Below are 24,714 nucleotides of genomic sequence, written 5' to 3' on the forward strand. Positions count from 1 at the left end.
GAATTCCTTGAATTCAGCACTGGTGAAGCATGGCCCATTGTCGCTGACTAGGACATCAGGCAAGCCGTGCATGGCAATCATGGCTCATAGGCTTTCAATAGTGGCCGTGGACGTGCTTACAGACATTATTGCACATTCAATCCATTTTGAGTAAGCGTCCATGACAACCAAAAACATTTTGCCTAGAAATGGGCCCGCATAGTCCACGTGGATCCTTGACCACGTTTTGGAGGGCCACGACCACAAACTCAGCGGTGCCTCTCTGGGTGCATTGCTCAGCTGAGAGCAAGTGTTGCACTGGCGCACGCATGACTCTGAATCTGAGTCGATGCCAGGCCACCACACATGGGATCTGGCTATGGCTTTCATCATTAACTTGCCTGGGTGGGTGCTGTGCAGTTCACATATGAACGTATCTCTGCCTTTCTTGGCCAAGACCACGTGATTGCCCCACAATAGACAGTCTGCCTGCAAGGACAACTCGTCTTTGCATCTGTGGAATGGCTTAATCGCCTCCTGCATCTCCGCTGGAACACCGGACCAACTCCCATGGAGGACACAGTTTTTTTACCAAAGACAGTAAAGGATCCTGGCTGGTCCAGGTCCTGATCTGGCGGGTCGTAAAGGGGAATTCTCGTTCTCTAATGCCTCCATGACCATGAGCAAGTCCACTGGCTGTGCCATTTCCACCCCGGTGGTGGGCAATGGCAGCCGACTGAGAGCATCTGTGCAGTTCTCTGCCCGTCTGTGGCGGATTACATAGTTGAATGCCGACAGTGTGAGCGCCCATCTTTGGATGCGGGCAGAGGCATAGGTATTAATCCCTTTGCTCTCAGAGAACAGCGATATGAGCGGCTTGTGGCCAGTTTCAAGCTCAAACTTGAGGCTAAGTAAGTACTAGTGCATTTTTTTCACCCTGTAAACTCACGCCAGAGCCTCTTTTCAACCATGCTATAGACCCTTTCGGCTTTGGACAAACTCCTGGACGAATAAGCGACCGGTTGCAAAATCCCTGATTCGTTAGCCCGTTGTAACACACACCCGACCCCGTATGACGACGCATCGCAAGCTAGCACTAATTGTTTACAAGGGTTATACAGGACAAGCAGTTTGTTTGAACACAACAGATTTCTGGCTTTCTTAAAGGCAACCTCTTGTGAATTCCCCCATACCTAGTCGTCTCCCTTGTGCAGTAGCGCATGTAGGGTTCTAGCAGGGTGCTTAACCCAGGTAGGAAATTACCAAAATAGTTAAGGAGGCCCAGGAACGACTGCAGTTCCGTCACGTTCTGTGGTCTCGGCGCATTCTTGATGGCCTCCGTCTTGGCGTCGGTGGGTCTGATGCCGTCTGCAGCGATTCTTCTTCCCAAGAACTTCTTCCCATGACGTCCTGCGCCAGGAAAACACATTTTGAGCGTTTCAACCTGAGCCCCACGCGATCTGACCGACTAAGAACCTCTTCCAGATTCTTCAAGTGCTCAATGGCATCCTGACCTATAACCAGTATGTTGTCCTGGAAAACCACGGTGCAAGGAACCGACTTTAGCAGGCTCTCCATGTTCCACTGGAAGATAGCCGCGGCCGACCGAATCCCGAATGGGCACAGGTTGTAGATGAACAGACCTTTGTGCGTGTTGATGCAGGTGAGGCCTTTCGAAGACACCTCCAGCTCCTGCATCATGTAGGCCGAGGTCAGGTCCAGCTTGGTGAACATCTTCCTCCCCCATCCCCCCCACCTGCCAGGGTCGCAAATAGGTCGTCTGCCTTGGGTAGTGAGTACTGGTCTTACAGCAAAAAATGGTTAATAGTTACATTATAGTCCCCACAAATTCTAACCGTGCCGTCGTCTTTAAGTACCGGGACAATCGGACTGGCACAGTCGTTGAATTCCACCGGCGCAATGATGCCTTCTTGCTGCAGCCTGTCCAGCTCAATTTCCACTTTTTCACGCATGTACGATACCGCCTGTGCCTTGTGGTGGATAGGTCGCGTACCGGGAACCAAATGGATCTGCACTTTCGCCCCCGAGAAGCTTCCAATGCCTGGCTCGAACAACGATGCTCAGAACCTGGGCACGTGAGGCGTCGTCGACCGACGAAAGCGCTCGGATGTCGTCCCAGTTCCAGCGGATTTTTCCCAGCCAGCTTCTGTCAAATAACGTGAGGTCATCCCCTGGCACAATCCACAGCGGGAGTTCATGTACTGCTCCATCATAGGAAACTTTGACTTCTGCACTGCCAATTACAGGGATTAGTTCCTTGGTGCAAGTCTTTAGTTTGGTGTGAATGGGCTGAGCTTGGGCCTGTGTGCCTTTTTACCTCACAGCCTGTCGAAGGGCTTTTTATTCATTATGGACTGACTTGCACCCGTGTCCAGTTACATAGGGGTCAAGTTTCGGGCCGCGCCTAGAACGGCGCAGTGCCGCGAGCCACGCCTGTGTGTACGTTCTGCCATGTACATTTATGCTCGAAACCGATATTACTTTATGCACAGTACTGGCCAAAACGTCTTTACTCTGCGAAATCCGTTTGGTGTTGTCGCTGGTGGACATAAATGCCTGGGCTATCGTTGTGGCTTTACTTAGATTCGGAGTTTCTACAGTCAACAGTTTGCGAAGGATTGTCTCATGTCCAATGCCCAGTACAAAAAAGTCTCTGAGCATTTATTCTAGGAATCACTCAAACTCTCAATGTCCTACGAGAGGCGCCTTAGTTCAGCGACATAGCTCGCCACATCCTGGCCCTCCGATTGTTGATACGTGTAGAACCGATACCTCGCCATCAAAACGCTTTCCTTAGGATTTAGGTGCTCCCAGACCAGCGTACGCAATTCTTCATAGGATTTCTCTGTTGGTTTTGCCGGGGCCAGGAGATTCTTCGAGTCTATAGGTTGTTGCCCCACAGACAGTTAGGAGGATTGCCCTTCGTTTGGTGGCGTTCTCATCCCCTTCCAGCTCGTTGGCCACGAAGTATTGGTCGAGTCTCTCCACGAAGGCCTCCCAGTCGTCCCCTTCTGAGAACTTCTCCAGGATACCGACTGTTCTTTGCATTTTCGCGCGGTTGTTCGTTACCTCGTCGCCAATTGGTACACTCATCATAAAGGATGAAACTGAGTACTGTGTACAATGAGCAAGTGTGACCTTAGCCCCTTTAATAAGACTCCAGAATGCGGGTACCTCGTGGGTGGCCTGCTTATATACCATGCTCCCAAGGGATGCTGGGATCCCTTGGGACATAGAAACATAGAAGCATAGAAAATAGGTGCAGAAGTAGGCCAATAAGATCATGGCTGATCATTCACCTCTGTATCCCATGATCTTATTGAATGGTGGTGCAGGCTTGAAGGGCCGAATGGCCTACTCCTGCACCTATTTTCTATGTAAGTCCCAAGGGATCCCAGCATCCAACAGTTGGGCCCTCTGGTGGTCGGGTGTCATACAAGTTACAAGGGGTTAAATACATAACAGATATCATCTTCAAATTTGACAGATTGTGTTGAGTTTCTGAATCTTAATTGATGTAAATTAAAAACCATAGCACCCTAATTGGGGAAAATACATTTTCAAAAGAGTCCCCTTCACATGCTAGTCTAAAAATATTTGTAGTTGATTTGTAGATTTTGAACTCAGTGCGTTGTCCCCTGTTACTATATATATATAATATAATATATAGTAGTTATAATATATTCATATAGTATAGCTATAATATACAGATATATTCATATATATATATATATGATTGATTGATAGATATAGTAGTTACATATATATATCATTGTGTGTATATATATATATGTATATAAAATAAACGTCAACGGGTAGTGTATTTTCCTTAAACATTTGGACATGCAGGACATTGTTAATGATTTACTACCATCAAATTGATTCTTTTGGACTTTTAGTCCTTACAAGTGCAGTTACAAACTTAATTGTAGGTAATCTATTAATCAAAGTTTGTTTTGTTGCAGCGCTTCTTTGTCCTTGATACCGGAATGCTAAAGTACTCCAAGACACCAATTGATGTGAGTAATAATGTTGTGCAATCTGATCAAAGCACCTTCATAGTACCAGTTAGCCATTCAGTTTACTTAGCCTCTTGTTGCTTTTTAAAATGTGTTTTATTATACTTTTAGGTAATGCTGGAGTTTAGCTGATTAGTGTTTAATGATGGTCAATTCATTCATAGATTTTTTTGCGATTTATGATGGCATTGAGAACAGAATTAAATTTCCATATTTTCAAACTATTAAATTTTTAAGCCCGAGGATTCGTATAATGAGTTTCAATCCCATTTTGATGGACCAGTGGCACATTATACTAGTATTTTGAATGTGCTATGCCATTAAGCAGTTTGAAGGATTTGAGAATTGCTGAAATTAGGGCACTTGGGTATTGGTACAGTCTCTTTGGGTGCATCTGGAAGATAGAAAGTGGAAACGCTAGTAATAGGTATATGTAACAATCCATCACAAAATAGGAGAGAGATGAAGTCATTGGAAAAAGGCCTTGCTTGTAATCATGGGGAATTTTTCATCTTTCTTACATAGACTAGGACTTACAGTAGAGTCAATTTGTATGCATGAGGAAGTTTATTGAAGTACTTCAAGAATCTTTTCTTAAACAGAAGTTGAGGGAACTCACAAGAAGGAAGACAATATTGGATTTAACTCTAACTAATCGAGAAGCAATAATAAAGCAATGTTGAAGTAAGGAAATATTTAATGTCTAGTCATCAAAGTTAATTTTTACATGAGGACTGAATAGATAATAAAAACTATTAAGAATTGGATTTCAGAAAAGCAGGTTTTGAGGAAAGGAAATGGTACCTGAAAGGAATAAAATGAGAAAAACTATTTAACGGGAAGGATATGGAGGAAAAATGTTCGTGCCTTAAGCAGATAATTTTTACAGGTGAATAACACCAACATAGTTTTAAACAAGGAAGTAATGGAAGTTATTAGGAAAAAAAGAAAGGGTATATAGAATTCTGAGATGTACAGGGACGAAATAGGATGGGGAGAGCCATAAAATCAAGCAAAGAAACAGATGAGCTGCAAAGAGGCAATATGAGAGGAACATAGTGGACAATGTAAAAGACAATAACAAAATATTTTAAATGTATCGCGACCAGAAGAAGGGTACAGTGGGAGGCGGCATCTGAGGAATGGAAGTGGTGGAATTACTTTTTCACGATGGTGTGACTGTTTTTACTATTGAAAGGGGGGTAGAAAAAGTGTCCGAGTTGAGAGAAGAACAAGAACAAGAGCACAGAGGGCAGCCTGAAACCTCGCGGTATCACAAGGGAAGGTATAGCAGAACGGTTTAGGAAGCTGAAGGTAAACAAGGCTTCAGACCCTGATAATTTTCGTGCAAAGGCGCTGGTGGAGTTGGCTGAGGACATTGCAGAACTTTTCACTGATATAACATCCTAAAAGATTGTAAAGTAACAAATATGACCCCATTTAAAAAAAAAGAAACACAGCGTAACTCAAATGATAGACCTGTCCACCTTGCCTTGATTGTTGGGAAAATGTTTGAGAATTTGATGCTGAATTGCACAAGGACCATCTGGGTCTGATTATGGGTTCGGTTTCAGAAGGGCACGTTCTATCTGACCAATTTACTGGATTTTTTTTGAGGAGGTTGCTGATCTGGTGGGTAAGAGTGAGATAGTGGTGGTTATCTGCCTGGATTTCAGGAAGACATTTGAAGCCGTCCCACATAACAGATTGATTCACATGGGATAGACAACAATGTAACAAACTGAAATCATGGCAGGTTTGTAAAAAGATTTGATACAAAAGGAGAAAAATGAATATTACTTCCACAATCACAGTAGGGGAGGTTTTGAAGGATAGGCTAAATTCACTGATGGTCTTCTCCTGCTTAAAGCATTATTATGTATATAGGTTGTACTTGCACTTTATGTTGGGTTATTGAACTCAGCAGAATGACAGTAGAAGAATTACTGAAGTGGGAAAATGCTGATTTTAATTTCTGAACTTAATTACACAAATGAGTAATAATTCTTTTTATTTTTGTAGACTCCTTATGATTTTTGAGAATTCACAAAAGTTGTTCGCACTACTGGAAAAAAGTCATGTTTTTGTACATTTTTTTTGATAAATTTTAGTTTTGTCACATTTGAAATTAGTGAAACATGAGTGAAAATGTTGTCTATAACTTAGAAAGCGGTTATATCTTAAATGATCGTTTTATATTTGTGTTTTAAAGCTTGTAATTGTCAATCGATAATACTGTCATAGTTTATATCATATGTATGTTTTATCATTATTCTATTGTATCTGGGATTTTTCAGGCTGTCACTTCAGTGGGTTGGGCCACCTTACTGACTTATAATGTGTTTCATGGAATGATAAAGAATAATATTTTTTCAGACTCAAGACAAAATTATATGTCATCATAGACTCCTATGATAAAAAGAGGCCAATTTGCTGGAACTTTCTGGAGGACAGAACAAATTGTATTCTGTTACTCTGCATATATGTTCATTTTGAATCAGTAAGTTTTGAACTAGACCAACACGATGCACTGACATTACAGTTCATCATTGTCTGTTCTTAGATTCAAAAAGGCAAACCTCATGGAAGCATTGATGTTGGGTTGTCAGTGATGTCAATCAAAAAGAAGGCACGTCGAATAGATCTTGACACCGAAGAGCATATCTATCATCTAAAGGTATGTAAACATTGAAAGTAAAGAAACCTATTTATCATTTTAAAGGTTTGTAAATATAGAAAATGAAAGACTACCAAAGTGCACTTAAAAAAAAAAAAAGAATCATTATCAACACATTTTTGTGTATACAGGTAAAATCTCAGGAAGTGTTTGATGCTTGGGTAACAAAATTGCGCCATCATCGATTGTACCGTCAGAATGAAATTGTGAGATCACCCAGGGATGCCAGCTTTCATGTCTTCCCTACATCACCAAAAACTGATTCTTCACCAGCTCCAACAACCACTGTATTAGATGTAAAGGTGTGTCATTTGTAACTGTTATTTAGAGCATGTAACATTTAAGCTTGAATTTTCAAGTGAAATGTGAAATAAAGCAATTAGTTCAATTTAGATTTAGTTTGTACCTATAGATATATCTGTTATTGTGCATTTTCATTTTACACTGAAATTAGCAAGATACTGTTTTCTTTTTGTTCATGTAAGACAGAATGGTGGTCGTAAACATCCAGATTACATTTTGTTGCACTTCTATTTGAGTGTATGCTTAAACTTTGTTTTCTTTTCATAGCCTATTTTATATTTTTATTTTTTAAGTTTCCCACACCATTAACTAACTCCCACCCCTAGGAGGAGGATCTCTCCCCAGGTTTCTACCAATGAGACTTTGCAGCTGGTTGCAAGATAGTACCTGTGTGTAACTTGGAAAGACATGTATTTAATTTAAAAAATCAACATCCTCTCTGTGTGAAAATCTCTCTGCTCTGTGAATAAGTAGTTAAGATACTGTAATCAGTAAATGGGAACCCTTGTTTTACCAGTCTGCACCATTTGCATAAAAATAGGCCAGACCAACAGTCATAAATAAATGATATTTAACACACCGATAGACAGGATTTATATTTAGATAGCAGAACAATCATTGGGGCTGGATTTTCGTTTTTGCCATTTTCGGGACGAAAACGGAGGTGGGGCGGGGAAGTTACCGGTCGGGAAACGTCTGCGTTCTGGGGTGAAATTTTTGCCACCTGGGCCCTGCGCAGGCACAGCGCGAAATGAGTCATTGTACAAATTTTGAGGCGCAAAAATGGGAACCTTGCCAACTAAAGTGTGGGGCCGGGAGCACTCCGAGAGAGGCCTTGGGAGGGGAAAACAAAAACAAAAAAAATCGCAAAAACCTTCCAAAAACATTGCCCATGCCACCACAACACAAATCGCTAAAAAAAATAAAAGAATAACCACTTATCTTTCCTGCACTTTATCTGTCTCACTGTTTTCCCTGGCGGTCATCGCGGGGCGCCCTTCTGGACATAGGGGTCGGTGCGAGTTAAAACTCGCGCCAGTGTCACAGAGAGGTGTTACACACCCGGCGCGGTTCTTTCTGGCGGTGCTTCTAAGTGCGGCGCAAAACCCGACTGGAGGATTGCGAGCGGGTGTACAAGACCTTGCTGCCCCATTTCTTGCCGCTCCGGGGCGAGACCCGCAGCGCAAAGGACCCGAAAATCCAGTCCTTTAGGTTTATGGAATGTCAAAACAAAAAATATTGTTTTATTCTACCCTTTTGAAAATAGAGTAATTCATAGGTATCAAGTTTAATACAATATGCCTTTAGCTATGAGCCAGTGGTTTGGAACTTGCTTTTATGTACCAGTTATTTTTTGAAGGAAAAATAATTTTTGTGTGCACTGTCAGACAGGAGAACTACTGGAGATAATAATCTTTTGCTTCCAGCTACACAGCCAGAATTGTCATGTAGTTTTCCTTAGGTACAGATTAATACAGTGGAATAATTATCTTTTTTATATTGTATCAATCTATAAAGGCATAACCGATTGTATTTAGTGTATTTATTACTCGAATATTTCTAAGCCAGCTAGGATGGAACAACATCTGCTAGCAGATGGTGATGTTGCAAGTATTTGTGAGCTGTGTTGCATTTGAGTTTTGTTTAGCCTGAAATGTCATTATTTGGGTCATTACAATCATCATACTTGTGACTTACTTTGGGTTTTTCCCCCCTCCATTCCTGCTCTCCTGGCTACTAGTTGGTGCACTGTTCCTTAGCCTTGCCCTTTGGTATCTGGCCCAAGTATTGATGCGCGAGTCTTGACATTGAATGTCGACAGGTTATTTGAACACTGAGCCTGCTCCAGTCCACTTTCGACATTCACATTTGCACTTCCAGCATGATAAAAGCAGGAACTCTGGCCAGTTTCTCGTTTTTGCTTCACTGCCATCTCAACTGAAATCTGTTAACTCAGTACACTCTTGAAGGTTCTGATCTGTTACTTACTGAATAAACTTGCTGAATAATGGAGGAATCAATTGTAACTGATTTAACGATAATGGGTTATTATAAACATTAAAATCAAATATCAGATGCTTATTCCATCTACTACTGGCACATTAATTTATACAGAAGCAACAAAATGCAGTTGTATATAAACTAGCGGTTAGCTATTGCTTTTTAATTTACACCTCATGACTATTTGCCAAGTGAATGCTAAGTAAAATATCGAGTATAATATATATAATTGTAAAATTCACATTTGCCAATTACTTGTAGTATTTGAACTTGAGTCTAATTGTATTTCCAGAAGTTCTGTTGGAACTATTCTCAATAAATATGTTAACAGTTTAAGGTGGATTAACAGTTTGAGTTTGTTTAGTTGTGGGCCATCAGTGCCTCTTTTAACAAGTTTAAAGAGGAGAATATCTCTTGGACCTGCCAGTGTTGTGTGCTGTAAATCACAGCAGGTCTCATTTAATCTCTATCCTATAACTTGAAGGAATGGACCATGTCCCAAATGTTAAAGTTTGTAGATGACACAAAACCTGGATGTATAGTGAACAGTGAGGACTTTAGGAAGACATAGACAGGCTGGTGAAATGGGCGGACATGTGGCAGATGAAATTTAACACCGAAAAGTGTGAAATGATGCATTTTGATAGAAAGAATAAGGAGAGCACATATAAACTAAATGGTACAATCCTAAAGGGGAGCACAAACAGAGAGACCTAGGGGTACATATGAATAAATTGTTGTAGGTGGCAGGGCAGGTTGAGAAAGCAGTTACAAAGGCTTAAAGGGATTCTGGGCTTCATAAATTGTGGAAATTATGATGAACCTGTATAAGACACTGGTTTGGCCCCAACTGGAGTATTGTGTCCAATTCTGGGCACCACACTTTAGGAAGGATGTGAAGGCCTTAGAGAAGGTGCAGAAAATATTTATGTGAATGATTCCAGGAATGAGGGACTTCATTTATATTGATAGACTGGAGAAACTGGGGTTGTTCTCCTTGGAGCAGAGAAGCTTGAGAGGAGATTTGATAGAGGTGTTCACAATAATGTGGTGTCTGGACAGAGTAGATAGAGAGAAACTGTTCCCATTGGCAGAAGGGTCGAGAACCAGAGGACACAGATTGAAGGTGATTCGGAAAAGAACTAAAGGCGACAGAAGAAAAATCTTTTTTATGCAGCGAGTGGTTAAGATTTGGAATGCACCGCCTAAAAGGATGGTGGAGGCAGAATCAATTTTATCTTTCAAAAGGGATTTGGATAAGTATCTAAAGGAAAAGAAAATTGCAGGGCTATGGAGAATGGGCAGGGGAGTGGGACTAGCTGAGAATCGGCATGGACTCAGTGGGCCTTCTCTTGTGCTGTAACCATTCTATGATTCTATAGCTGTACTACTTTCCATGTTCCCTTTTGGAAATCTCAGGAAATGGGAGATTTAAAAAGCTTTTTTTTTCATTTAAAGGAGAATAACAACAACAAAAACTTGTATTTATATAGCACCTTTAATATAGTGAAACATCGCGAGGCACTTCACAGGACTATTATGAGATTAAAAAATTTGACACAGAACCACATAAGTAGAAATTACCGCAGGTGCTCAAAAGTTTGCTCAAAGATGTAGGTGTTAAGGAGCATCTTAAAGGAGGAAAGAGAGATGGAGAGATGGAGAGGTTTAGGCAGGGAATTCCAGAGCTTGGGGCCTAGGCAGCAGAACGCACGGCCACCAATGGTTGAGCGATTATAATCAGGAATTTGCATCTTTCAACAATGATCTGCCTTTGGATCTAATATTTTGAGGTTTTCCTCACTTTACTGCTCTATAGATTAAAAATTACTTTTATTTTGTGCCTCATATTATCTCTCGTTTTTATATACTTAGCCTCAGCAGAACAATTTCACATGGCAGCCCTCCATTCCATGCAGTACAAGTCTACCTGCTTCCTACAGCAACAGCCAAACCAAAGTTGCAGCATGGTTGTTGGAATCTGAGGAAATGAACAAGTGTGCTAAAGGTAGTTTGTAAAGCCTTGTTAAATAATAATCTGTGTTCTTGTATTGAAAGATGAAAATATTAAGGATATATCACTTACCTTTCTGATTTGTGTAGATCTTGCACATTGCCAATCAAGCCTAGTTGAACTGAGCAAACTTCTACAAAATCTGGAAATCCTACAAAGGACACAATCAGCCCCAAATTTCACTGATATGCAGGTATAGCACAATATCCACATTTCTTTTCTTTTAATATTGATTTGGTGACACAAAGGCAATCTGTTTATATATAACCTGACATTTGAAACTTGTAGAAGTTTCAGGTAATGAAGTGCTTCTTTCAATACTTAAAAAAAAACTTAATGTTTGCATAAATTAGCACTGGTATTAAACTATTGACTCATAGCTATATATTTCTGGTGTATTTGAAGTGCACTCTTACAGGCATTCCCATTAAAAATGTAAAATATTTCTGGTATTCAAGAATAGTTCAATAATATGTTGCTAATTGTTTTTTTTAGAAACATCTGAATATTGACTGTTGTATACACTGGCAAAATAACCTTAAAATGGCATTGCCTCCCACAGTTTCTGTGCTCTACACAGCCTTAATAGAATTCAGATGGGTGAATTTGAAAACAATAAATCCAAATTTATCATCTTCACATCAGATGCAATTCAGCAAATAACCCTGTTTTAGGAGGTCAAGAATTTAGCCATCATTTTGCTGTTTATACTTGGTTGCTTTAGTCAAAATGTACAAGATTGCTTTCAATTAGCCAGCTACTGTGAACCAAGCTAGCCAGTTTTACAAGGAAGGAGCTAAACTTGGAATACTAAATATAGAGTAATGATATCTTGTCAGCAATTAAAGGAGAATTGAGGTGACGTCATGAAACACAAAAACAAAGCTTGAGCAGACTAACCGTTATCAGGGTGCTGAAATTAGATTACAGCTTTCAAATCATTTCCGATCTATTTTATGTGTGTTTTCTTGGAAGGGGAAGGGGTGGTTCAGGTTTTTGTGCAAGCAGCAGCTGCGGGCCAGATATTGACTTTTCAGTACATCCCGTGATCTTGTGTGATGGGAATTAACAGCTTGTGACATCATTATTGCAGGTTTATTAAGAAATAATTACAGTTGGTTACTAAAAGAAATTGAAATCCCGTAGATATTTGGTTATTAATTTGTTTTCTTGTAGTTTTGGTACATCATGCCAAACTGGTTCTATATATCTTCTCTCGAAAAATGTAGTTCTAAATTGTCCTGGTCTCTGTGTGTGCTTGTTAGTCAATTTAACAGCCTGTTTGTCTTTGGCTTTAACCATTTGTATAATGTAGGCTAATTGCATAGATATTACAAAGAAAGACAAGCGTGTCACCAGAAGATGGAGAACAAAAAGTGTCAGCAAAGATGGAAAAATGCAGCTTCAGGTACCCAGTTCACCTTTATAATGCTGTCACTTGTTAGACTAGACTAGTTACAATGATGCCTTTTATTCTGCAGTCTTCATAGGCTGCCACTATTTTCCAGTAGTAATAAAATAAATCTGTATATTCTAACCCAAATAGCAATTTCAAGGCTTGTGAAATTGTGTTTATCCAAAGCTTGGATAGTGTACAATTCTAGCATATTACATAACTCAATTGTCAGCCAATTGCAATACAAAATTAGGATTAAATAATATATAACGACTGGCTATAATGGCATGTCATATGGCTGCATTGCATTATGATAAGACTGCATGGGATCATTTTAACTTTGGCTGATAATGTAAAACGGGTGATATCAGACTAGTCGCCCGCTATACATCTCTCCTGACTTTCATTTCCATTGACGGTCAAAATGATCCCCCATGACAAACAATGAACCAAACCAAATCCATGGTGTGAAGTAAGCTGAGGTGGGCCGCTTTGAGTACATTGATAAATATCTAAATTATGCCCCTTTTTGTGCAACAAAGGGCAACAATGCTGCCAGCAAACACATCCTATAATAGTTTAGTGTGTGAAAAGCTATTTTCTGTGGTTAAACACAAAACACCAAAATCTTTGTTTTCTATAATCCCCTTTATACAATTTCTGACAGACTAGTGGGGAATATGTCTGTTTCCAAGTTCTGATGATAGAGATGCAAATGAGTAAGACAGTAGATTGAGATCAGAGGTTCAACGATGTGAATAACTTAACTTAAGGTCTCTGAAGCTCTCTTACAAACATGTACTTGTCTCTGCAACATTATTCTATTATTATTTAACGTAATGTTCATAATGTCAACTGACACAATTCTCACCAGACATAGAAACAGAAACATAGAAAATAGGTGCAGGAGTAGACCATTTGGCCCTTTGAGCCTGCACCACCATTCAATATGATCATGGCTGATCATGCAACTTCAGTACCCCATTCCTGCTTTCTCTCCATACACCTTGATCCCTTTAGCCATAAGGGCCACATCTAACTTTCTTTTGAATATATCTAATGAACTGGCCTCAACAACTTTCTGTGATAGAGAATTCCACAGGTTCACAACTCTGAGTGAAGAAGTTTCTCCTCATCTCAATCCTAAATGGCTTATCCCTTATCCTTAGACTGTGTCCCCTGGTTCTGGACTTCCCCAACATCGGGAACATTCTTCCTGCATCTAACCTGTCCAACCTTGTCAGAATTTTATATGTTTCGATGATATCTCCCCTCATTCTTCTAAATTACAGTGAATATAAGCCTAGTCGATCCAGTCTTTCTTCATATGTCAGTCCTGCCATCCTGGGAATCAGTCTGGTGAACCTTCGCTGCACTCCCTCAATAGCAAGAATGTCCTTCCTCAGATTAGGAGACCAAAACTGTACACAATATTGAAGGCGTGGCCTCACCAAGGCCCTGTACAACTGCAGCAAGACCTCCCTGCTCCTATACTCAAATCTTTTTGCTATGAAGGCTAACATGCCATTTGCCGCCTTCACCGCCTGCTGTACCTGCATGCCAACTTTCAATGACTAATGTACCATGACACCCAGGTCTCGTTGCATCTCCCCTTTGCATAATCTGTCACCATTCAGATAATATTCTACCTCCCTGTTTTTGCCACCAAAGTGGATAACCTCACATTTATCCACATTATATTGCATCTGCCATGCATTTGCCCACTTATCTAACCTGTCCAAGTCACCCTGCAGCCCCTTAGCATCCTCCTCACAGCTCACACTGCCACCCAGCTTAGTGTCATCTGCAAACTTGGAGATATTACATTCAATTCCTTCGTCCAAATTATTAATGTATATTGTAAATAGCTGGGGTCCCAGCACTGAACCTTGCGGTACCCCACTAGTCACTGCCTGCCATTCTGAAAAGGACCCATTTATTCCTACTTTTTGCTTCCTGTCTGCCAACCAGTTCTCTATCCACATCAATACATTACCCCCAATACCATGTGCTTTAATTTTGCACACCAATCTCTTGTGTGGGACCTTGTCAAAAGCCTTTTGAAAGTCCAAATACACCACATCCACTGGTTCTCCCTTGTCCACTCTACTAGTTACCTCCTCAAAAAATTATAGAAGATTTGTCAAGCATGATTTCCCTTTCATAAGCCCATGCTGATTTGGACCGATCCTGTCACTGCTTTCCAAATGCGCTGCTATTACATCTTTAATAATTGATTCCAACATTTTCCCCACTACCGATGTTAGGCCTATAATTCCCTGTTTTTTCTCTCCCTCCTTTTTTTAAAAAGTGGGGTTACATTAGCTACCCTCCAATCCATAGGAACTGATCCAGAGTCTATTGAATGTTGGAAAATGACCACCAATGCATCCACTATTTCTAGGGCCACTTCCTTAAATACTCTGGGATGCAGACTATCAGGCCCTGGGGATTTATCGCCTTCAATCCCCTCAATTTCCCTAACATTTTCTGACTAATAAGGATTTCCTTCAGTTCCTCCTCCTCTGGCAGATTTATTCCTATCTTAAATCACAAAATAAACAAATGAATGGATCAAAAATGAGAAGAATAAAAATCCAAATTTAAATGCATTCAATTAATAAGTCACCGAAAAAATTGTTTAGAATTTCCAGCATAATTTCTCATGTTTATGGTTTAAAAGACCTTCTGTAGTGATTGGTAACCAATCATGTGTTTCTCATTTAATAATTGGGCAGTTTATGTCACTGACAAAATTGCGTGCAACTTCCAAATGGAGCCCTGTACATTGAGAAAAAGTATGTTTATTATCGATAGCTGTCATAGCTAGTGAATGTACCTTTAACCATATGAGGTACAAACTTTTCACTACTGAAAATAATCTCCCTGGATTCGCTTCAAAATACCTCAGAAGCATTGCCTCTGGAAGTTCTACCAGATTTCTTCCAGAGGGGAATAATAGGTGAAAAATTTCATGAATAAATACCTTTACCAGGGTAGTATTAAAGAAATGTTGCATTGTTGAAGATACCATCTTTCAGATAACATTTTAATTGAAGCTCCATATTCCAATTCAGGTGGACATAAAATACCCCACGGTATTTTTTCGAAGAAGTGCAGGGAGTTCTCCCAGTGACTTGCCCAACATTTCTTCCTCAACCAATACCACCAAAACAAGTTAACTGGTTACAGATCTCATTGCTGTTTGTGGGACTATGCACGGTCAATTGCATATATAACAATACTGTCAGAAACTTCTCATCAATTTATTAACCATCAAGTGTTTTAGGACATTCTGGGGACATGAAATGCACTATATAAATGCACATTCTACTCCCACTCACAGCAGCCACTGAGTGGAAACCAAACATGTATGGGCCATCCTTTTAGTGAACGGTGTGGGAAAAGGTCAAGAGGAGATCCTGCCAGGACACCAGTCTACAGATGAAAGAATTGATTCCTTTAATCAGACTGTTAGTTTAATTGTTTGATTTTTCTGCCATATTCCCCATATTATGGGCCCAAGTTTCCACCGACCCTTAAAACGGCACACCCAACAGAAACGGCACCTATTATTTACCTTCGTATTCTCTATCCAATCCGATCAATCCAGGCCCTTGGCGCAGTGCAGCAGAACGCGTGGAGGGCGGAGCCAAGTCCCGGCGCTGAAAACAGTGCCGGAACCTCTGCACATGCGCGCTAGAGTGTGCGCGCATGTGCAATAGTTCCTCGCCCTCCGATTCTGTGTGCGTGTACTGCAGGCTGTGTAGAAACATAGAAAATAGGTGCAGGAGCAGGCCATTCAGCCCTTCTAGCCTGCACCGCCATTCAATGAGTTCATGGCTGAACATGAAACTTCAGTACCCCCTTCCTGCTTTCTCGCCATACCCCTTGATCCCCCGAGTAGTAAGGACTTCATCTAACTCCCTTTTGAATATATTTAGTGAATTGGCCTCAACTAATTTCTGTGGTAGAGAATTCCACAGGTTCACCACTCTCTGGGTGAAGAAGTTTCTCCTTATCTCGGTCCTAAATGGCTTACCCCTTATCCTTAGACTGTGACCCCTGGTTCTGGACTTCCCCAACATTGGAACATTCTTCCTGCATCCAACCTGTCCAAACCCGTTAGAATTTTAAACGTTTCTATGAGGTCCCCTCTCACTCTTCTGAACTCCAGTGAATACAAGCCCAGTTGATCCAGTCTTTCTTGATAGGTCAGTCCCACCATCCCGGGAATCAGTCTGGTGAATCTTCGCTGCACTCCCTCAATAGCAAGAATGTCCTTCCTCAAGTTAGGAGACCAAAACTGTACACAATACTCCAAGTGTGGCCTCACCAAGGTCCTGTACAACTGTAGCAACACCTCCCTACCCCTGTACTCAAATCCCCTCGCTATGAAGGCCAACATGCCATTTGCTTTCTTAACCGCCTGTTGTACCTGCATGCCAACCTTCAATGACTGATGTACCATGACACCCAGGTCTCGTTGCACCTTCCCTTTTCCTAATCTGTCACCATTCAGATAATAGTCTGTCTCTCTGTTTTTACCACCAAAGTGGATAACCTCACATTTATCCACATTATACTTCATCTGCCACACATTTGCCCACTCACCTAACCTATCCAAGTCTCATAGCCTCATAGCATCCTCATAGCATCCTCCTCGCAGCTCACACTGCCACCCAACTTAGTGTCATCCGCAAATTTGGAGATACTACATTTAATCCCCTCGTCTAAATCATTAATGTACAATGTAAACAGCTGGGGCCCCAGCACAGAACCCTGCGATACCCCACTAGTCACTGCCTGCCATTCCGAAAAGTACCCATTTACTCCTACTCTTTGCTTCCTGTCTGACAACCAGTTCTCAATCCACGTCAGCACTCTACCCCCAATCCCATGTGCTTTAACTTTGCACATTAATCTCCTATGTGGGACCTTGTCGAAAGCCTTCTGAAAGTCCAAATATACCACATCAACTAGTACTCCTTTGTCCACTTTATTGGAAACATCCTCAAAAAATTCCAGAAGATTTGTCAAGCATGATCTCCCTTTCACAAATCCATGCTGACTTGGACCTATCATGTCACCATTTTCCAAATGCGCTGCTATGACATCCTTAATAATTGATTCCATCATTTTACCCACTACTGAGGTCAGGCTGACCGGTCTATAATTCCCTGCTTTCTCTCTCCCTCCTTTTTTAAAAAGTGTGGGAGGGGCCCAAAGCATGCCGCTCATAGCTCTGGCTGAATGGGCTCCCCCAATGCTGCGTCCATGCGAGCAGGCCCCCAATGGCCCCAGCAGCATTATTTCAGTGGCTGTGCCTATGTGTGGGCGCACGCTTTGATTTAAAGGATCTTGAATATTTTACGACGAGATTGGGATCTTTACAGCATAACTTGCCTAAGGCATTATTGTCAACTAGCAAGTCAAAGGCAGGAGATGTTCGACAACAGGGATACTGTACGTGTGGGGCACATGAAGCATTCAGAGAGTGGGGGCGGCTTCATGCAGCGTGTGAAAGCAAAGGGACAGGCAAAGAGGGGGCGAAGCAGATGGAGACCTGGCTCGAGCTGAATTATCAAGCTGGCTGAGGCCAGAAAAGCAAACTTTGAACGAACCAAGGCAAACGACCAACAGCTGCTGGCACCAATCCAATATCGGTTCGTGGCGTTATTTTCTTGACCAAATCGAATACATTTCGTGCATGTGTGTGTGTCTCTCTCTATCTCAAACAATCCCCCCTCTTTCCCCAAACCCCCCCATCCCCCCCCACCATCCCTCACTGACAGAAACACAGAAAGAGACATAGACAGAAACACCAGAGAGAGGCTGACAGAAACACCTTCCCTTCACATAAAGGTAGAACTTCTATTTTTTTATTTGTTATTGATTGGTTGCTTATTACTTTGGTCTTGGTGCTTTAGGTGCAGGGTCCCTTCTATTTTTTACTTGTTAATTAATTGCATTACTTTTTGTGCTTTTGTTTAGTGCATTGTAAGTCTTGGTGCTTTCTTTGTATTTTTCATTTGTTATTGAATGCTTATTTTTGTGCTTTGTTTAGTGCTTAGTGCTTTAAATGTACTTATGCTTCTTGAATGTTGTTGTGAAGGTGTTTAGTGCTTTGGAAAATCCTCTAACTTCCCTTCCCTCCCTCCCCCCCCCCCCCCCCATCTCTGGTTACCTGCGCCTGATTTCTAAAGTGTCCGCAAGGTTTTTCTGAATGTACAAAAGTGGACACATACGCTGGCCTAAGTTAGCTTGGAGCAACTATTGGCTGTCTAAACTTGTTTAAATGGCCAAAACAAGTGTAAGTGGCTGGTAACGCCCCCTTTTGGAAAAAAAAACTGAACTAAAAAGAAACTGAACTAACTCACTGAAACTGGAGCAAACTAAATGTGGAGAATTGTGATTTTTAAGATACTTCAAAAAAAAAACTAATTGCTCCAAAAAAAAATAGAGCAACTCCTGTGGAAACTTGGCCCCAATGAGTTAGCTGGACACGCTGCCGAGACAATATTACAGTTCCCCACTATGAAGCTTTCTGCCAACCTAGGGCACCATGGGAAGAGGGCACAGTCAGAAGGAGGAAAATAATTTTCAAATCAATTTAATGCTCATGTAGCAGTAGACTTCAATGTTGCTCCATAGCAAAGGTGGAGCCATTCCGCCCGAGCCTGTAGCTTTGGGGCTTCCTTGTAGTTCCCTACAGACTGTTGCAAACGGCTGTCTCGCTCTTTTTTGCTTTGTTGCTTTTAATATCGAATTACCCGCACACACTCAATTATAGTAAAGGCAGGATCGGGTCTTTTATTTAAACATTCATACTAAACAAACCAAGTATGAAAGTTACTGAGAACAGTTCACAAAGGCAGCTTGCTTCGATTTTTGTGGCTGCTTGACACACACACCTTCTGAATGTCCAGTGTCTCTACAGTCCATAAGAATCTGTGTGACAAAAGCCAGTTCCATCTTTTATATCTAAAAAGCCTTTGTCTAAATGCAAAGAATAAGAGTTCAATCATGACTAACTGCTTTCTGAATCATTTAACATACAGACTATTATTCCCATCGTAACAAGGTACTCAAATACTTAACATTGCTTGTTTAACCTACAGTTGTCATTAAATAGTAACAAAGGTACAATCAAATACTTAACATACAGACATCATCAAATCGTTTAGTCATGAATTTCCATTATTCCCACCGTAACAAGGAACTCAAATATTTAACATCCAGACATGACCAGTCACTCATCTCAATGGCTGGAAGGCACCACATTGTCTAACAGTCTCTTTTCGATCCAAACATCCAATCATCTTGTTTTTTAATCCAAACTTCAATCTTCCTGTTTTCTTGATCCAAACTTCAGACCGCGTGCTGAAGCAAAGAGTTCAGAAATGCGGGACTGTGCTCCCACACAGACCACAGCTACAAAAGTATAGGTTGGTGTAAGATAACTTTCAGCGGATGCCTCTAAGAAAGGGTGGATATATAGGACCCAAATTTGGCCAGGAGTTGTTCGGCTTTTTTTTGGAGCAACTTGATTTTTTGGAGTATCTTAAAAATCGCAATTTTGCACATTTAATTTGCTCCAGTGTAAGTGAGTTAGTTAGGATTTTTTTAGTTTCGTTTTTTTTTTCAAAAGGGGATGTTACCAGCCACCTACGCCTGTTTTGGCGAATTAAGTCAGTTTGGACAGCTAATAGATACTCCAAACTAACTTAGGCCAGTGTATGCGGCCGCACAGAAAAACCTTGCGGAGAGTTAAGAAATCAGCGTAGGTAAGTACATTTACAGTACCAAGCACTAAACAAAGCACAAAAATAAGTATTCAATAACAAATTAAAAAATATAAGGAAGCTGAGAGGACCTGCACCTAGCACCAAGACTTAAAGCACTAAACAAAGCACAGAAAGTAATAATCGATAAATTAACAAATAAAAAATAGAAGGAACCCTGCACCGAAAGCACCAAGACCAACGTAATAAGCAATCAATCAATAACAAATAAAAAGGTCGGCGAATCGGTTCTTTCTCACTGTGTAGATCTGCTCCTGGTGATATATCCTCAACCTCCTACTGACTGCAACTCAATTTGCATGCATGTGCAGTTGAAACTCAGAGAAAGCTCAGAATCTCTTTTGTGAACTTAAACTGGTGTCTCAAGAGATCTCATGCAACCCAGAAAGCAAAATGAAAAATGGACCACATAATCAATCAATCAATCAATCAATCAATCAATCAATCAATCAATCAATCAATCAATCAATCAATCAATCAATCAATCAATCAATCAATCAATCAATCAATCAATCAATCAATCAATCAATCAATCAATCAATCAATCAATCAATCAATCAATCAATCAATCAACAAACAAACAAACACACAAAAAATAGAAGTTCTACCTTCATCGGGCCACCAATGAGGGAGCCCATTCGGCCAGGGATAGGGGCGGTGCGCTTCGGCCCCTCGCACACAGCCTGCAGAGCACACGCAGAGATTCTGGGGGTGAGGAGCTACTGCACATGTGCACGCACTCTAGCGTGCATGTGCAAAGGTCCCGGCACTGTTTTCAGCGCCGGGACCTGGCTCCGTCCCCGAGTCCAGTGGCCGCGCTACGCCACCATCGAGGAGAGGCTGGGGAGCGGCCAAACTCGGCCTGAAGATTTTTGGCGCCCTAATCGGTATGAAGGGGCTTATCCAGTTCAGTAATATATATATCACCAAGTACTTTGGGCAGGAATTGTTCATTTGAGGTCTACGCAGTTGTGATCCATAGTTACATACTCCCCATCACTGCAAACATAACTCAGATCTATTTGTGGTTACCTGGTTTGAAAGCAGTGGCCATCTTCAGTCCCTAATACACAGTTGTTCATGAGGACTTTTCAGTTAAATCGACTCAGACAGTTGTTACCTTGTGGACTTCTCATATCCCATCCAGTGCAGACAGGACACCACTTTTAGGATCTCCTCTGGTGCACTTAAGCATTCAGTCTGTTACATGGAGTTTTCCTATAACAACCATCTCTTTAGCTGGTAGCAGAGATGGATACCATCTTATTGGACTTGGGCCTTAATTTTAAGACAGATGAATACAGAGCAAGTGGACAAAGGAATGGTCCACAGAACACATGAATTACTTTGAGTTACAAGTAATAAGGCTAGCCTCGTCATGCTTTCCATCATTAGTCCAAGGCAGGGCAGTGCACATTTGGCAGCAGTAATGACAGTTGTCCATTATATCAATGAGTAAAGAGGAACTCATTCTCAAGTGGTGTGCCAGGGTAGAATCTAAAGGTACATGCCAGTTTGATCCCTTGACTTAGCATCTAATTGAGATAGATAACAACACTAATAGATACTAGCAATTATTTTACAATTCATTTTCACACCAATGGAAGATTCGCACAGAAATTCAGTGAATGTGCACGATATGGGTTGACTAGCGATGGATCTGTTTGCATCTCTAGCCATCCATCATCTCCTATGTTCCTGCTGTGGGGGCAGTGGCATATCTCTCTTTCCCATACACAGAAGTTTGTAAGCTCCTCCTCCATTTCCCTGATTCCCAGGGTGCTTCAGAAAGGATACTCCGAGCAGGCAAAAGCCACTGTGCCAATGCCATGCTCACCACAGTTTTCCAACAGACTATTTATTAGCAAGACCAGCATCCCTTTATCCTGCAGGCAGCATTTGCTGTCACAGCTCAATATCAGATACTTTGGGCCCAAGTTTCCACATGATTTGCGCCTGATTTTTAGGAGCAACTGGTGGAGAACGGACTATCTTAGAAATCGCAATTCTCCACATTTTTTTTTTCTGCAGTTCTAGTCATGTAGAACAGTTCTACTTTGGAACAGAATTTTTTTCTTCAAAAGGGGGCGTGTCCGGCCACTGACGCCTGATTTCAAAGTTTCCACAGTGAAAATGTACTCCAAACTAAAGTAGAATGGAGCAAGTGAAGATTTTTGTACAACTGAAAAAACCTGTTCCTACACACAAAAAAAAAAATCAGGCGCAGGTTACAAATTAGGCGTCCAGAATGAGGTGGGGGGAGAGGGGGGGGAGGGGGGGAAGGGAACTCATTAAATTCTACAATAAATCCTTATTTATACTTCTACAAATATTATACAAATAAATCGAACCTGAATAAATATAAGAAAAGATTAAATAAACCATCTTCCTACCTGTGTGAAAGTGCTTCAGGCACGGAGAATGTTGCAGTCAGCCTGAGGCGCCCGTTCTTCCCGCGGGCGGGGGGGGGGGGAGGCGCCCGTTCTGCCCGGGGGGGGGAGGGGAGGAGGAGGAGGAGGAGGAGGAGGAGGAGGAGGGGTCGATCGTCGATCTGGCGGAGACAGTGAGATGTGCTGATGGCAATGTACCTTTATTACAACAACTTTCAGAAATTAAACAGCTACAAACAACTACAAAAATGGCTGGGTCCCAATGGGCGTCCTCCGCACTGAGCATGCGCGAAAAACGGGCGCCCATCTCGGAGGGGCGCCCGTTTTTTATCGTGTGGAAACTTGGGCCCTATATCTGGAACAAGAGTGCTTCTCATAATAGCATGGTTATTTATTGCAAACAACTGTTATAGCAAGGTCTCACACTATCAGTAGTTGGTTCATTCCAATAATGCATCTACTAATAGGGCTTGCAATACAACATGGAAAATGTTTGTTGTGCTGTGCTGACATAGCTATGCAACATGTGGGCTACATTATATGTTAGAGCATTTAGAACATATGTTTACACTGTCCCCACCAGAAAATCTGTACCCTTACCTCTGATTACATAAGAACATAAGAAATAGGAGCAGGAGTAGGCCATTTGGCCCCTCAAGCCTGCTCCGCCATTTAATAAGATCATGGCTGATCTGATCATGGACTCGGCTCCACTTCCCTGCCCGCTCCCCATAACCCTTTATTCCCTTATCGCTCAAAAATCTGTCTATCTCCGCCTTACATATATTCAATGACCCAGCCTCAACAGCTCTCTGGGGCAGAGAATTCCACAGAGAAGAAATTCCTCCTCATCTCAGTTTTAAATGGGCGGCCCCTTATTCTGAGACTATGTCCCCTAGTTTTAGTTTCCCCTGTGAGTGAAAATATCCTCTCTGCATCCACCTTGTCCAGCCCCCTCATTATCTTGTATGTCTCAATAAGATCCCTTCTCATTCTTCTGAGTACTCCAATAAGTGTAGGCCCAACGTACTCAACCTTTCTCCATAAGTCAACCCCCTCATCTCCGGAATCAACCTAGTGAACCTTCTCTGAACAGCCTCCAATGCAAGTATATCCTTCCTTAAATACGGAGACCAAAACTGCACGCAGTTCTCTCGGTGTGGCCTCACCAATACCCTGTACAGTTGTAGCAGGACTGCTCTGCTTTTATACTCTATCCCCCTTGCAATAAAGGCCAACATTCCATTTGCCTTCCTGATTACTTGCTGTACCTGCATACTAACTTTTTGTGTTTCATGCACAAGGACCCCCAGGTCCCTCTGTACTGCAGCACTTTGCAATTTTTCTCCATTTAAATTATAATTTGCTTTTCTATTTTTTTCTGCCAAAATGGATAACCTCACATTTTGCCACATTATGCTCCATCTGCCAAAATGTTTATCCATTCACTTAGCCTGTCTATATCCTTTTGCAAATTCCTTATGTCCTTCTCAAAATTTGCTTTCCTACCCATCTTTGTATCATCAGCAAACTTGGCTACATTACACTCGGTCCCTTCATCCAAGTCATTAATATAGATTGTAAATGGTTGAGGACCCAGCACTGATCTTTGCGCCACCCCACTAGTCACTGTTTGCCAACCGGAAAATGACCCATTCATCTCGACACTCTGTTTTCTGTTAGTTAACCAATCCTCTATCCATGCTAATATATTACCCTCAACCCCGTGAACTTTTATCTTATGCAGTAATGTCTTATGTGGCACCTTATCGAATGCTTTCTGGAATACACCACATCCACTGGTTCCCTTTATCCATCCTGTTCGTTACATCCTCAAAGAACTCCAGCAAATTTGTCAAACATGATTTAAATCCCCCTCTGCAACCACTGTCTCAGGCTGAACCAGACTTCGCAACCTCAGGGTCCTATTTGAAACTGAGCTGAGCTTCCGACCCATATCCTCTCCAATGATCACCTACTTCTAGCTCACTGCTGCCTCTACCACAGCTCATCTGCTGCTAAAGCCCTTGGCCATGCCTTTGTAACCTCTCAACTGGACTGGCCTCTTCTCCTCCACACTCCATAAACTTCAGCTCATCAAAAACCTAT

The 24,714-nt window shown here is 41.6% G+C and overlaps 1 protein-coding gene and 1 long non-coding RNA gene across 8 annotated transcripts in view; one reads left to right on the forward strand and one right to left on the reverse strand.

The window, feature by feature from the left end:
• osbpl6 (oxysterol binding protein-like 6) overlaps nucleotides 1-24,714 on the forward strand; it is a 284,725-nt gene that overhangs the window by 123,341 nt on the left and 136,670 nt on the right. For 6 of the 7 annotated variants that reach the window (XM_070875778.1, XM_070875776.1, XM_070875783.1 and 3 more), the window contains exons 4-9: nucleotides 3,966-4,019; nucleotides 6,583-6,696; nucleotides 6,828-6,998; nucleotides 10,876-11,008; nucleotides 11,104-11,207; nucleotides 12,330-12,422. In XM_070875778.1, the coding sequence (XP_070731879.1) occupies nucleotides 3,966-4,019; nucleotides 6,583-6,696; nucleotides 6,828-6,998; nucleotides 10,876-11,008; nucleotides 11,104-11,207; nucleotides 12,330-12,422 (669 nt within the window). The remainder of the gene's footprint in view (nucleotides 1-3,965; nucleotides 4,020-6,582; nucleotides 6,697-6,827; nucleotides 6,999-10,875; nucleotides 11,009-11,103; nucleotides 11,208-12,329; nucleotides 12,423-24,714) is intronic. The other variant, XM_070875782.1, reaches the window with a different exon arrangement.
• LOC139259873 (uncharacterized) overlaps nucleotides 1-24,714 on the reverse strand; it is a 77,693-nt gene that overhangs the window by 22,729 nt on the left and 30,250 nt on the right. The window contains exon 2 of the long non-coding RNA XR_011592671.1: nucleotides 11,087-11,165. This is a non-coding gene — a long non-coding RNA (uncharacterized lncRNA). The remainder of the gene's footprint in view (nucleotides 1-11,086; nucleotides 11,166-24,714) is intronic.

Source organism: Pristiophorus japonicus, chromosome 3 (assembly GCF_044704955.1).
Source record: "Pristiophorus japonicus isolate sPriJap1 chromosome 3, sPriJap1.hap1, whole genome shotgun sequence".
Classification (NCBI taxonomy): Eukaryota; Metazoa; Chordata; class Chondrichthyes; family Pristiophoridae; genus Pristiophorus; species Pristiophorus japonicus.